The sequence below is a fragment of the Corvus kubaryi genome, unplaced genomic scaffold (genome assembly GCF_017639235.1).
Source record: "Corvus kubaryi isolate FWS band 111438036 unplaced genomic scaffold, C.kubaryi_AGA036_p1.0 37260, whole genome shotgun sequence".
Taxonomy (NCBI): Eukaryota; Metazoa; Chordata; class Aves; order Passeriformes; family Corvidae; genus Corvus; species Corvus kubaryi.
Window position 1 is genome coordinate 2,813,773 of NW_024581077.1, and position 15,861 is coordinate 2,829,633.

Below are 15,861 nucleotides of genomic sequence, written 5' to 3' on the forward strand. Positions count from 1 at the left end.
GTGCTGATCTTGTTCCTGTGCATTTTACTCACTATATGTTGTTGATCATTGTTGGAGTCAGGGCTAGAAGGGCTTCTTGTGTGACTGAAAGGTTTCTCTAACCTCACAGTCCCTTGGTCCCACAATAGGTGCCTCAGTGGGCACCCACACAGACCAGCAGGCAGGACCTTCTTAAGGCAGCCAACAGAAACCACGTTTGGGGTGGATGAAAAAAACACCTTTAGAATTTGAGCTGTAATCTGCATGTCTTCATATATCTTCTACAAAATAATTATGTACCTGTTCGTAGATTTCAGGAAACTCAGGAATGAAGGCATTTACTCTCACCACCTTGTTCCTTATCCATGATTTTTAGCATGGATTACTATCACAGAACATACAGGTAAACTTTTTGAGTTTCTCAGTCTCTAGCCTAAGTTCTGCACCTTCTAATCAAATGCATTTCCCTTTGATGGATGTGGGAGAGAAGGGTTCTTGGCATCAAACAAGCTTCTCCTGTGGCTGAGCAGGGTATAAATGGGATACGGACTCTCCTGCCAAGGGTGTGGATGTGCTGAGGCTGCAGGTATTCCAGCAGGCTGACCCAGGAAAAAGTTACACATGGCTGTGCAGCAGGTCTGCACAGGTAAAGTCCCTCTACAAAGAAACTTTTCCAAGTCAGCCTTGGTTGGTTTGGTTATTTTTTTCCCCCCCTCCTCATTTACAATTGAAATCTTGGCACAGGTTCAAAGGCTTGCCTGACTTTGAAAGGACATGGAGCACTGCTCTGAAGATCACTGGAAGACCTTAACTAGCAAACCATCTCTTCTTGCTGTCCCCAGCAAGATACTCGAGCACACTGCAAAAGTTCTTCCTGGTGTCTAAGAATCCTGCAACAGCAGATGGCAGTGGAAAGAGGTGCAAGATTTCTTCTGACAGGTCCAAGCCTAGAGCCCTGCAGTCCCTGAACCCTAGACATAAACAGAGGAAAAAGGAACATCTTGTTAGAGCAAAGAAAGAGACAGAAAAAGAGCAGAATTAGACATCACAATTTTTAACAACATTTAATTGATAAGATGATGATGTTTTTCAACTGGGAGAGGGGAAATTTAGGTTAGATACGCAGAAAATATTCTTCACTGTGAGGGTGGTGAGGCACTGGCCCAGAGAAGCTGTGGATGCCCCATCCCTGGAAGTGTTCAAGGCCAGGTTGGATGGGGCTCTGAGCAACATGGTCTGGTGGAAGGTGTCCCTGCCCACGGCAGGGGTTTGGAACAAGATCTTTAAAGTCCCTTCCAACCCCAAACCATTCCGTGGTTCTGTGACCAAAGTAACCTGTGGATGGAGTCACTTGCTAAGTGTGGTGCCAATGACAGCACTGTCGCAGAACATGGCAGGGCTCTGCTGTAAAGGTCACAGAGCTCCCTGTGCGAGGCTTCCTGGCACAGCCAAAGAGGCAGGAGGTAAGAGCTGAAGCCGTATGGGCTTTGCAAGCTGCTGCTGAGTTGCCCAGCTGAGCTTTAGCCCAGCAAATCAGTGCACCAAAACCACACCAGGGCTGCTTCAGTCAGGATAGGGCAGGACTCCAGCATGAGGCCAAGTGAAAAGGCCTGGGCTTGTGCCTGCATTTGCCAAGTGCTGTGCCTATTGAAAAGATTTTATATCTTGCAAATAAAATCCTACTTGATGAACCCTTGGGGCAAGTGGAAAAGGAGTAGGAAATGTTGCCTGCCTGGAAATTATAAATCTGCATGTATAGCTTATGTAGAAGAAATGAAGGGAAAGACAGCATTACTCACACCTAAAGCACTGTGCATAAGGAAGGCAATACAGAAAAGGTTTTAAGACATTATAACACTTGAAACTAGGTTTTTTTCTACTGCAGCACATAATAGGGTACTGCAGTTATCATTGGCTCTTTAAGCACTCCCTTGTGATGAACTGGACAGACACCCACTCTATCACCAGGAGTTAGACCTGATCCAAGTGAGACACCAGAGATTTGATGCAGCTAGCTATGAAACACTGCCAGAGCTTCTACATCATATACCTGACAGCATCTTGACATGAAATGTTTGGTCCAGCATGAGTGATTTTATTCAGCAGACAATACATTCACATACTACGGTAAGTGATAGCTTTGGTGCAGGCTGATGTGATTATAATTATAAGCTTGTACAAAAAGACTAAAGCTCAGCATGTTTAATTCTGAGGGTAATAAAACTCCTGAAAATGCATACTGGGTCTGTGATTGATTCCCTATGCATAGAAATCCATAAATCAAGACTAGATTTTAAATTAGGCAGGACTGTCTGTGCCATACCATTGAAATTAAAGCAGGACACTCAGATCTCCTGTGCTTTGTGCAAGAGGACTGCACACAGAGAGCAAAAAGTATTGTTGTGTGACAGGCCCCTGTCAGCAGGATGACACCTTCTGGGCAGAGCTCCCCACATGCTCAGTAGGGAGATTTTGACCATGAGAAGATGGAAGAGAGGCAGAAAAAGCTCTCTTGCTTTTGCTCCTGTAGTCAGTCAGCCTTGCATTTCTTCCCCTGGGTAGCTTGTTCCCTTTTTGCAGGGAGCCTTTGTGTGCTCACATTCCTTTCACCCTCAGCAAAGCCTGGCACAGGCTGTACCCTTGCTGCTACACCTGCTGAACAAGAGGTGCACATCCCACTGGATACATGCTCCTTGCAAGGAAGAGCTGCTACTCTACACTTGCCCCTTACCTTTCCTCAGGAACAGCTTGGTCCATTTCCTCCAGCCTTCACCCCCAAAAGCAACACACTCCAGCCCTCACTTCCCAAGTGGTCTGAGCATCTGAAGGATGTTTCCTTCCTCTCCTTTTGCCTTGTTCCTACCTAGAAGCATACAGGGACTTTTCCCTATCCAAATACCTCTCTGTTCTCTCGCTGACTCAAATTGCCAGCTTCCTGGGGAAGGAAGAGCAGATGGCCCAGCCCTCATGTCAGACATTTACCAAGGAAGGAGCTTCAAGGTCAGTAGAAAAGGCAATAAAAGACACATGGTGTCTTCAAGCTTCACAGCTCGTTTCTCAGTGTAAGTGTTAGCAGGAGTCATCTTTGATGTGGAGCAGAGCACAGGGGAGGAAAGCTGATCCCCAGAATGAGTCAGAGCACAAACTTTATGTATTTACCAAAAGACAAAAGGCCTAAAATGGGAGATCTTGTCCAAAAGGATTCTAGGCCTTGAGGAAGGCGGGTCACTAGGGAACTCCAGTGGAGTTCAATGAGAATGAAAACAGCAAGTTGAAGGCTGAACAGAAGGAATAGCATTAAAAAAAAAAAAAAGTGACTGGGTCAAAGAATAAAAGATAACTGAAGCATCCAACCATCATCCAACATTTATCCTACACAAACCCAGCAGCTTGCTAGGACAAGAGTTCAACCTGCCACAGGTTTGCAAGGTCAGTGAGTGGATGGTGCCTCTGTCAAAGGCCACCCTCTAGTGCCCGATGCTGGCATTTCTTTGGCATTTCAAACCTCTGTAATTTCTCCTGCTTTGAATATTTTTTTTTCTCTTCTAGTACAAAGGGACATTGCTCCCATGGGCAGCAGCTCTACATCTGCTCTTCTTGTGAGGTCTCAGTGCTGTGAGAGCCTCAGTATTCTCAGCCCAAGCAGCAAATCCTTAGCACCCATTCATTTGCTGGTCTAATATCAAGTATGTCAGTTGAAGGCCTTGTATTTAAGGCAACTGTGCTTTGCAGTCCAAATTGAAAAAAAAATCAAACACTTTAAACACCAAGTGGAAAGGATTAAACATTTATTTACATACAGATACACATGTAAGCAATTTCTAAGTATAAAAAGGACATTACAAATAAACATGAAGCATCATACATTCATCATCCTGGTCATCCAAAAGACATTCCTTTCTCAAGCCCACTGTACCAAACTTGACCACAAGAACTTAAAGAAGAGACAAGCCAAATGCTTCTGACAGTGAATGATTCACAGTTTGGTGATTTTCTAACACCTATACTGTCCCCAAAGACAGCACTACCCCAGTAACGAGATCAATGGTCTGACCAGCTGTAGTGCATTTTTTCCACTGAAATGGTTGTGCTTGATCAACAAAAACCACATCCTCTCCTCATCCTTCTGGCCACATGTCTAGGAATCAGAGTTCTTGCTAAAATTCTGTACATTGTGCTAAATTCACAATTGTTGGGGAAAAGACAACAGACTTTTGTGGGAAAAAACTCCAACACAGGAAATTCCTTTAATGCTGTGACTTCCCTGGCATGGAAATCACAAACAAAATGCTGCTGTTAGTGCTTAAGCAGATTTTTAAACTACAATTCAAACTATAGTTGATGGTATAAAACATACTTTGTTCACACTGTAAAAGAAATTACGTGCTTCAATGTTGATTTGATAGTAATCAAAGCTGAGGGTAATTCAGGTTTTCTCCTGAGGAAATGAAGATGCCTTTGTAGCATCTCTAAAAATTATCATAGCTTTCAGGAAAGAGGAAATGTTTTAGATTCAAAAGTCTAAAGGTAATGCAGAGCACGACAAACTTGTCAGTTAGATAACATTACAAAGGGAAACAAGCCAGTAAACATAAAATCAAAATGCCTACTCAAAGTATTAATGAATTCAAATGAGAACTGGGTGAGTCTTTCTGTATAGATCAAAGGCAGTTTGAAAAAAAATCTCATGATCTGCAAATTCACAGAACAGCCAAATATGTGCAGCAGAACAGAGTGAAGTGGAAATAAAAGAGCAGAAAGAGCCTTGTCCTATATTGACAGCTGAGTGACTGCAGCTGCTCCAGTCTCAGGGTTTTGGGTTTTTTTTCCTTTTGTAAACAGCTGTGGAGAATAAAATGGATGTGACATATCTGCAGTGCATCTTATTATGCTAAAAACTATGGCATATTTTAAACTACTTCCCTAATATCCAGAGATATACTTGTCACTCCAAATCAGCATAGTAACAAGCACTGGGCTTGCTCCATACTCTCATTAGAGGGCCTTTTCTCCACTAAAATGTTGGCTTCAGAAGTTAGTTTTTTCCCCCTTCAGTGCTGGCTGTGTGTGAGGATGAATAGTAACCCTTTCTTCCCAACAGGCTGCAAGAGCTGAGGCAATGGTAGTGCCTGAAATCATAGCAGCTCTCTCCACCATAGACCAGGTATTTTATTCCCCCTCTATTAAAATTTAAAAATGGCATTCCCTCTCCTCTGCTTGCCCTTCTGTAAAGACTCAGCTGCTGGGACACTGCAGGACACTACATTTACTACAACTCTGTGCCAGTGACGCAACCCCGGCCCTCGGAGACATTCACAGCATCCCCCAGTGACAGCTCCTCCTCCACACTGCCCCAAGTCTCACTGGATGGAGAGCAGCACCCACCTACTCACTGGAGAGCAACTCATTTGCACCGAACTCCCATCAATCCTTAATGTCTGAATCTCTTGTTTTGGTCCTGTAAGAAGGGAAGTATTCCTTACAGGGTGTCCTGGCTGGAAAGGACTTACTGAGTTAGTAAGAAGCTTGAGGTGGCACAGAAGATGAGCCTCTGATGCTCTTCTTTCTAACTAAAGCAGGAGTCAGATCCAGTGGTTCATGCAATCAGATCATCCCTCCACAGTGCTTGAGGCATGAACAGTAACTAGAGAAGAGCAGATTCATTGATGAGAGGTATTAGAGGAATCAAGCTTTGAAAAGTGCCAAGGTTTGCATTCATATGACACCAGACACTCCCGAGCCCTTGACTGCTGCCCATGAAAACATTAGAATACTTTCAACATCCCCTCTGCCCCAGGGAACCATGCAAAGCTAAAACCATGACTGACACAGGTTTTGGCCATGTCATTTTTTGCCTGAGGACCAGGCATTCAGAAAATGCTCACCAGGGACACCACCACAGTGTACTCACGAATGTGCAGGTCCTTGAGAATGTTATCCCAAGATAAGCAGAAGTGGAAAAAGCAAAAGTGCAAATGTAAAGCTGGCATCTGTTTTTGAGTAATATTGTAGCACTAACCAGAGCTAAAATTATCGAGCTTACTGGAAAAGGATAACTGGTTCAAAAAATGTGGTCACATCCACCAAGTCCTAATTGCAAGTTATTAATGTGAAAAGAGAGACAATGTCCAAGTATTGTTAACCCAGCTCCTGTTCATCCAGACAGATAAGCTGAGCTGTTGACCCTGTCTGTGCTCTTAAAACCAGTCTAATTTTTCACTGACAATGTTTACAGTCAAAATTACACTCATTGCCATCTCATTTTCTGCTCTGTCTGGGTTATCTTCCCCCCGTTATTCCATTGACTGTATTTGAAGGAGCAAGCTTTAGAGATACAGGGGTTTTTTCTGGATATGTGGCTCCCACTCGGAAAGAAACAAACACCTGTGACTCACATGGCATAGTTTTTACTTCTGGTTTAAGTTACAGCTCGCTTACATGAGGGGGAAGGTTGTGATGGCATCTGTGAGTGATGACAGCTGGTGCTCTATCCCAGCTGGATATGGTTTAGTACAGCAAAGGTGACTTTGGGTCAGGTGAGTGAAGTGGTGATCAGAGGGGTAAGTCAGAGCAAGGCAGTGTGCTGCTTTGGGAGCCCTGCATCATGGTGAGGATGACTACCCTGCTGTCTGCTTTCATAGCCAAGCTAAATCCTGAACTGAGGCAGATGTGAGATCAGTAACATTTATGGTACATTTAGCTACTGCTCAAGTGGATGATTGCATTTTAAAGACATCACCAGTTCCAGTTGAGGCTGCTCTGCTTAGGATGCACTACTTGCTTATAAGAAATCAAGCTATTGTTTCCCCACCATTCATCATCATAAGACAAGACTGTCCTTCAAAATGATGATCCTTTGCTGCTTGCCAACAGCAGCTACAATTCTTACCCACAGCAACAAGAAGACAGAACTGATGCAAGGAAAAAGGGTGATGTCAAACCCCAAACTTGTTGAGATAACAAAGTTTATAAAAAGAGGAAGAAAAGGTTTTGATTTAACTGGGTTTTCGCTACTAGAATTGATTAGTTATTTCCTTTGGCTCCAGAGGTGAGCCCTTATGTACAGAGACATTTTTAAAAGGATGAAGAGTTTCCATAATTGCTCACTGGGAATTCACAAAGTATCCTCTAGAAACACCTTTTTCTAACTGAATTAATTCAAAAAGGACTTTGTTGGTAGGAGCCAAACACATGAGGATACTGAGTGCTTTGACTCTAAAAGTAAAAGAATGCAGAATTTCTGACTAAATTTCAAAGCAAACCCTTACGAAAGCCCAGAGCAATTAATATCGAATCCATAGATGCAATTTTAAAAGAGGATGGTATGGAGAAAATCCTGAGCATGTGGAACCATCACTTTACTTGCATTTTCTACTCCAGAGTCATCTTTCCCTTGCACAAAGGGCTGTAGCATTCATTCTGCCCCACAGCCAGGAGAGGGTTTCTGTGACAGTGTCTCCAACCATATCTGACCCCGATGGCACCACAGGTTCCCAAAGGGCAGCATATCCTGCATGTTTGCTCAGCCTACTTTAATAGCTGGAGAACTTCACCTATTTTCCAACTGAATTCAGCCTCTGACCGCAGGAATCATGCCAGCTCAACATTTCAGCCTGATTTACAGACAGTCCTTCATACTGAAAAGAGAAGACAAGTGGAAAAGCAGTTGAACAAACAGTGGTCCTTAGGGATAACAAACAAGGCAAAACCCAGCGGATTTGACTCTAACTAATTGCATCCCTTGTCAGCAAAAGCTCTGGAAAGCCTGTTGTCCCATGTGCGTGCCCCCACCGTGCTTCTGCCATCATTAACTTTGACTTTCCCTCTTTTCAAATCACTGTCTCCTGTGTCAGCCTCAGTCTGCTGCTGTTATTACTGGTGCTGAAGGAATTGGATAGCCATTAACTGCTAAACCTAGACTAGCGGGAGCCAACTGTTACCAATACAGCCATTTCCAAAAAATCACAAACAACACCAGCAGGCTGACAGATTTTAAGGGCTGTTTCACGTGCTCCACAGCAAAGAACAAAGTATTGCCTGACAATTTGTCATGTGTGGTTTTCATTAAATAATGATCACAGGGCCATTTAGCATTCAGCACAAACACGTATCCGACTACATGCTCAAGCAGCTTACCTGGAGGTCAAATCAAGACTTCAGGGGTCCAGGTAGGAAGAGGCACCCAGCACACTCTTTCATTACAGAGCTCCTAATTTCACTTTTTCCATCTTATTTCTTTGACCTGAAGAGTTTTTTTTATTTGAGTTTTTTTCCCTTTCATGGGGGAACACAAGTATGGACAGAAAGGAGTCATGGCTTGTGTCAGCAAACACTAGGTGTCAACACCCAATGCAAAACTTCACAGCGAGTACTTCACACCCATGATCTGAAGCACTGAATGTTTGGTGGTTTACTCAAGATCAGCCTGACTGAATCAGTGACTCCCACTGGAAATCAGAGTTTAGACCATCCAGTTTTCAGAGATGCTCTTACTAATCTCTGCAAACAGGCTTGCTAGATTAAGCAAACATCTGCTGATCATCCAGTATTGGCTTCTGTTTGGACATAATCATTGTGCTAAAAATGTCAAGAAAGGGCCTCATTACAGGACTACAACAAAAATTAACATTCAGCCAGAAATAAGATTACTCCATGGCTGTGAATATATCACCATCATCAAAACACATTCAAATCCAGCAACCACACTAAAAGCTTGGCTCTCATGATAGTAGAGAACATTCCCAGTCAAATTTGGCCCCATTATATCAATTCTGCATGGGTTTTTGATACTTTATCCAGCAAGCATCACAAGGCTTTTACTGACAGTTCTCTCAAAAATCTAGAAAAGTGTTTAGTTGGAGAGCTGATTATCACATAATTGGAATTTGTACTTATTTTATGTCTTTTTATTTTTCAAGACTCTGCAGTTGATAAAGTTCCTCTTCCAGCTGGGAAGCCTTCAGCAGTAGATCAGACTGTAGAAGAGAAGATAAGCCCTCAGTGCTACAAGGAAAGTTTGGCTGTATGCACTACAGAGATATTCAGAGGTGTACAAAACTACAGCTTTGGTTTATGACCTTGTAAAAATTGCACATACCACCATTGTTTCCTTTCAACTTTTTAAGTCTCCACAGAATAAACACTGAAAGAAATCAGTTCAAATTTGACTGGAGAAGTCAGGTAATTCACTTGAACATCAGCCCAACCACAGCACTCCACCCCGCCACAAAAGCACATCACTGTCTGGAGATGGAGTCCTTACACAAAGATTCCCTAGCAATAAAAAGAACCAGTGCTTTGAGGTTGCTAGTAGGCAGCTAGTCTCCAAAACAGTCACCTACAGATTAGGAAAGCACTGGGAAAAGATTTAGGCTTCTAGAAATCTCAAAGTAAATATCCAAGAAAATAAAGTTAGCAGTTTCTGCTATTTGACCAGCTCAGTTTGTTCAGTCATGTTGATGCATCAGAGTTCCACTTCCAGAAGTGATGCAAGGAGCACTTTAAAATGCATTTATAGTACACTTGGCAGGGATGAAGAATACCTGCCCAGCTTTGATCTTTTTGGAAACCAGGCTGAGTAACCCATGGGTTTTTTATTTGGCAGTCTCCTTCCTCCCTGGTTAAGCTGATCAAAGAGTCCTGCCCTATTTGTTATCAATTATGTGCTGACATGTCCAGCTTTGGGGAGTAAGGGCTACTACAAATTAAATACACGTGGTATTGATTTTTAACTTGAGTGCTACCTGCCATGGAACACCCTGAGCCCAGCTCTAGAGAACTACTTAAGAGCTGTGCAGAATCAGCTGTCTTGCAGTTAGGTGCTCCTCACAAGCTCAAATTAAGCTGCATTTGGTGATTTAGGGAATGCTCAAGAAGAAAGATACTGCTCTTCAGCATAGGCTGTATCACATGGTCCAGCACAGCAGAAGCCACCAAGTCCCACACATTTCCAAATCCTCCAGATTACAACATGAGCAGAGACTGAAAAGAACCAGAGCAGAGCAGCAGCTGACATGTTCCCCAACTTCTCACACTTACAGCAGCTCTTTGCTAAATGTTACCTAAATGACAAACTTCATACCACAACTTCTACATCTTCCTTTTACCACTAGTCATGAAAATGACCTAAAAATAACAAGAAAATATTAAAAATGGCCATATGACAAACCAATCCCCCCTCTCTCTGACACAGTCAACTCCCCGTTACATATCAAAGGCACAATATGATACAGCCCAAAGAAATCTTTCCAGGAAACAAAAAAAGCATTTCAAAATGCCTCTTTTTTTCAGTTGCTCTTTTTTTTTTTCAAGATGTACTTACTGGCAGCTTTTTATGTCAATATAAAAGCTCTGTTATAATCTTCAGTAAAAGCCAAATAATATTAAATTGATTACCTCTAAATTGCAGCATATCATAGCCATGTAATTGCCAGGAGAGATTTATCCAGATTAGCTAAACTGAACTCAAACTCCTAAATATAATTGTTTATGTGCACATTCACTATCTTCTGATTTCGCTTCCATGCCAACGTGTAAATTTCCAATGCGTTGTATGGCACTAGAGGTGGAGTAACATCACAAACTCCAGGGTGCTTCCATTTCAGGGGTTCTGCAGGAAGAAGTTGCCTAAACAGTTACGTGTACCAGAGTTTGGGATTAAGGGTGCAAGCATCAGGTAAACAGAATGACTCTACAGCCCTGAACCTATAAGCTACCCTAGCAGAGAGACTAGATGCCAAGAAGAGACCTTCAAGAGCATCTTTGAGAGCAGTTCCACACGGTGAGAGCTGGATGGGTCAGACATGGAATGACACCACTTGCAACCCAGTGCTATTCCCACTTACCGTCAAACCCTCTGCAGATTTGTACTCCTGCCTGTCAACAAGAGCTGTATCTACAAGCTTTGTTTTTCAGCTGGACACATTGCAGATTGCCAGTTCACACCGTGCTTCCTTTGAACCCTTATACACAATCCATGCACACACAAGACTTTGGTCATGTCTGGTGCACTTTTGCCAAGTCCACCAATAATCTTTCCCAAGGCTAACTTTTTACATCAGGACATGACTAAGTAGAGGAGGAATGGTTAATTTATTTATTTATTTATTTTTATTTCTGGAAAGTCTTTTTATCCTTTGTTGGATATCAAAGAAGCACACAGTCCTTTCCCACTATGTTCAGGCCTAGAAAAAGAGGTAATGACATTTTTTTTATTTTTATGAACAGTGCTAATTAGTGTTTTTTCCTAACCAGTCTAAGTTACACATTCAGAAGACAGTAATGTGGTAAGACTACATTTGGCCTATGGAATATTTGCTGAACTGCTAGCACCAAAGGGAGCAACTGAGCTGTATCCATGTCTTCTTCAATCTTGAAAATGTTGCTGTCTGTAACTTTTTTGTTTCTTCCACGTTCATGAAAGTGCCGGTAGATGAGAGACATAACACTATTTCAAACACCAGAGTCCTCCGTGAGGACGCAGGGGCAGACGTTATGTACACGTCCTAAGAGCTGACAGCCCAGGAGATCGTCAGTGTAGTCCAAAGTCAGTGTTCATTGCTGCGTTTTTTCTTACTTTGTTTTACTTTAAAAAGGATCAAAACACATTGTTCTGCAAGAGAGATTTTGATCTCTTCAGTATCTTCAAGAAAGGCTGGTCTACTCTCCCCCAGAAGGAAACAAAACAGCTCCTGTTCTGCATTACATGAAGCACTTGTGCTTCATGTAACTCTTCCTTTTCTGACTTGCTCCACAGACTGCAAGAAAAATGAAATTTAAACCCTGTTGTATTCTGCTACATTGCCATGCAGCTGGAGCCATCAGCCTGCCATGTTTCCAGGACTGTAACCTGACTCTGAGTAAACCAGATGGGTCAGATTGGCAGGAATTCCTTCAAGTAGATAAATCCCAGCATAGGAAAAAAAAAAAAATCCACTTGGCCCATGGCAGAAGGGGCAATCACAAGCCAGCTCTTTAATTAAAATTACAGCAAGTCAAGTAGCTGATACTTTTCCCCTCTCCTGGTAAGGGGGATGAGACATTGTTCACAAGGGTGTTCTGTCGTGCCTCGCTGATCAACCGGCAGGCCAAGTCCAGGAAGAGTTTTTCCACATTATCCGATTCTTTTGCTGACGTTTCCAGATAGTACATGTCCTGTGCTTCAGAAAACTCTGCAGCTCTTTGCTGGGAGACTTCCCTCTTATCAGCTAAATCAATCTTATTACCTGCATTGATAAAATATTTTAGAAAAGGAGTTAATTTGATTTCAAAACCAAGAGAAACTGAGGTCTATAAAGGATAAATAAGAGTTTGGTTCAATATATGTATGGACAGTGGTTTGGATATGAAACTCCCAGTGCTTGCTTTCCCCTCTAAATAATGGATTCCCTGAAACACCCAAGTCCACTTAATATCAGCTCATTTAATGAAATATGCCCTGTGAGCATCCAAGTCAGTTTGCTTTAATTTAGTACCAGTGCATCTGTTTGCTGCTATCAACCAACATTAAAGGATTTCCATTCTAGCATCTATTGAAAATTCTCCTGTGCTTGCTCTGAGGAGCACTTAAAATGTCAATTATAGCATATGAGACACTAAATGTGATATTCATCATGTTGTTACAACCTTTTAAAAAAGCCTGGCATGGAAGGAAGCTTCCCTACTTCAATATTCCAGTATAGGATTTGGCTGTGCAGGCTGGAAGATGGATGGGCTTGGAGGGCACTTGCACAGCAAGGCGGGGTGAGAAACCAACCCCTTGGTTCAGAGAGATCTGTTTAGCAGAGAGTTGATTAAAGCTTCAAGCAAGCATCTGATATGATTATACCCTATTGCTGGCCACTTAACTTCAAACATGGTGTTTCTGCCATAAATTAATCTCACAGCAAAGGTAACAGACCAGGACCTGCAATAACAGGCAGCTCTGCCCCCGGACTTAGCAGGCTCAGGAGGAAACATCTCCCGGCCCCACTCCTACCAGCAATTTTGTGAGAGTTCGTGGGAAAAGGTGGTGTTTCCATTGGCAAGCCTTGTCTCATTGCCTTCCCCTTATCCAAGAGGGATCCAAGGAGATCCAAGATGTCTTTCTTTCCCAGTAAAGCAGTGTCTTGGACCCACTGCATGCACTGAAGTTACCCTTCTAAACAGACTATCACTCAACAGAAGTGATTTATGGGTGTCACCATCTTCGAAGTGTGCATTATGACTAAAATATGATTTATATGTTGTGCTGTAGATGCTAGCAATTAGCTTAATGTTCACTGAAAATTTTAATATACATTTGTTAGTCACTTATTAATTATTTGTACTAATTTGTATTAATCATTTGTACCCAGGCCATACTCAAGGAGTATGAGTTTCTTGTATGGAAGCTCTATAAAACCAACAGCTCACTTGAAGTAGCACTGGGGCATATAAAACTCAAAAGATTTTTTTTTTAAATACACTTTTAGACACTTCTTACAATGACCTAGATTTTTTCATTTAAATAGCAAACTATTAAAGGTCACACTGTAGCAGGAAACTTCTTAGCTTTCCCCAAGTTATTTTTCTACTGTTCTTTATATATTCTTGGACCTTTAAAAGCCAAGTCCCAACTATCAGATGCTGAAAGCAGAGCATGGAAAAGCACTGGTAGGCAAAATAACCTTCCCCTTGCTTGTAGCAGACAGATGGCCTGAGGTCTGTTTTGCCTTGAGTTGAAGCTCTATAGATTAATATAACATTCAGTTATTTATTTTTAGTTTCCCTAAAACCCATGCAAGAACATCCAGTTTTCCAGCTCTGCCCCACCTATGAATGCTATGATCCACACAACCATCACGTCCTGATGTGGTTCACAGATCCTTACCACTTAAGCCAAGACTGGTTGTTCCATACCTATGGGCTATAGCAACCTGCAGACATCACCAGCTCGAGCAGATCCTCACATATTTGTAGAGATCTGATCCCGGAGTCACAAGGGGAACTGCTCTATTCTTAGCTCAGTGATAGCTGCACCATCTACACTTCAGTCCTTTATGGGACCAACTGGTGGTCCCATCCCCCTCTGCAGGCAGTAGCCTTAGACCCAGAACAGGACCACATTTTAAGAAGTGGCCATGGCATCCTGAACACCACTATCAGCATCCTGGGGTTATTTACAGAAGGAACGCTCCAAGCACTGGGTTCAAGGCCGCACACTGTGCCCACTGCAGTTACAACCGGTTGGCAACAAGATCCAGCACACCAGTCCAAGCACCCTGCACCACCAGGGGACAGAGATGCCAGGTCTTCCTCCTGCTAACATCTCCACCTGCCCCCCACGCCAGGCACGCACAGCTCGCCCCCTCGCACACCTCCTGGTGGTGAGGGGCCGTGGTGCTTACCCACGAGCACGGTGATGACCTTGTTGCTGGCATACTGCTCGATTTCCCGCAGCCACTCGGGCAGGCAGCGGAAGGACTCCTCGCAGGTGATGTCATAGGTCAGGATGAGCGCATTGGCGCTGCGATAGTAACTCTGCGTGATGGACCGGAACCGCTCCTGGCCTGCTGTGTCCCAGATCTGCAGCTTTTGCCATGGCAAGGAAGGGCAGCAAAAGCCAAAAGAAAAAGTTAATTACATTTTTTTTATTTGATAGCAGCACCATTTTGACCTAAAAAAATCCCCTTCAGGGCAAAACCAATCCTGGGAAAGCACTTAGCTCTTCTCCCTTCAGCTTCCCTTCCCCCAGCATTATTTGTTTCTGTTCCTGCACTTGTGGATTGAAATGCAAGGCACAAAGTCAGCTGGCACTGAGGCCGACAGCCCTGGATGCTGCAGGTCTGTCAGCTTCCATGCAACTTCTAGCATCTCCCTCTGCAGAGGGCAGAACTGCCAGCCTGGAGGGGCTAGAGGGAGAAAGTCACTTCTCCCACCCCTGAAGTCCAACAACAGCAGCTTCCATTCCCAAGAAGGAATAGGAATGCCTCTCCTCTAGCCCACAGATCTGGTTACAGTTATCCAGAGACAATGCAGTGATGGGTGGAAAGCACAGGACTGAACAAGGAGCTCAGCTGAAGGCTTATCTAAGGTTGGTAACACATTTCCTCTCTACAACTTCAGCCATCTCATCCAGCTGCTCACTGTTTGTCTTCCCAACATGTAGAATTGGCTGACATGTCCTTAACTACATCAAAGAATCCTAAAATGGTTTGGGTTCCAGCCCCCCAGCCATGGGCAGAACACCTTCCACTAGACCAGGTTGTTCAAAGCCTCATCCAGCCTGGCCTTGAACACTTCCAGGGATGGGGCATCCACAGCTTCTCTGGACAGCCTGTTCCTGTGTCTCACCACCATCAAAGAACTCATGAATTTTTGCCAAACCCTCTGGATCCACAAAGACAACATATATTTCCCAATACAAACTAGACTTATACTGGTTTTATATTTTAATCATCTGATAGTTTTTGGTGGGTCACCAAAACCTCAATTCTTCAAAAAGGAAGTCCAAGAAACAAACACCCATGATTAACATAATTTCAAGATAAAAGATTATTTCTCTGCTTCAGCTTTTATTTTTTTAAAGCACCTCTCCCTGGAATTAAATATGTGGAAGGATGATTTCTAGCCAAAATCCTGTGTACTTTGGGACGAAAAAGGTAAAGTATTTAAGATTTTTTCCATATATTCAGCAGCCTGTACAGAGAAAAACTTATTCTTGCCCAGTTCCAAAGCTGAGCTATGCCAGCCAATCATCATAAATATGTTAGTTTGAAACGAGAGCTCTCAGTAGCAGCTTTTAGATGTGGCATATAATTTTGAAAAAAAAGCCCACTTTTTTTTTGCAGAGAAAGTAATTGTGGCTGGCTCACAGCTCCTGGGCACCTTTGTGCTTTTAATCTCTTGGCATAGTTGTACTTA

General features: G+C 43.0%; 1 protein-coding gene across 4 annotated transcripts in view; it reads right to left on the reverse strand.

Moving 5' to 3' along the window:
- Positions 1–3,750: 3,750 nt before the first annotated feature.
- Positions 3,751–15,861, reverse strand: part of RAB30 (RAB30, member RAS oncogene family) — a 48,730-nt gene continuing 36,619 nt past the window's right edge. The window contains exons 4-6 of one of the 4 annotated variants that reach the window (XR_006015368.1): positions 14,346–14,529; positions 10,824–12,203; positions 3,751–8,954 (exon numbers count right to left, since the gene is read on the reverse strand). Coding sequence is in view for 1 of the 4 variants with exons in the window: in XM_042024047.1 (XP_041879981.1) it covers positions 11,953–12,203; positions 14,346–14,529 (435 nt within the window). In the remaining 3 variants the exon portion in view is untranslated. Of the gene's footprint in view, positions 12,204–14,345; positions 14,530–15,861 lie in introns of all 4 variants that reach the window. The other 3 variants (XR_006015369.1, XR_006015370.1, XM_042024047.1) reach the window with 3 other exon arrangements.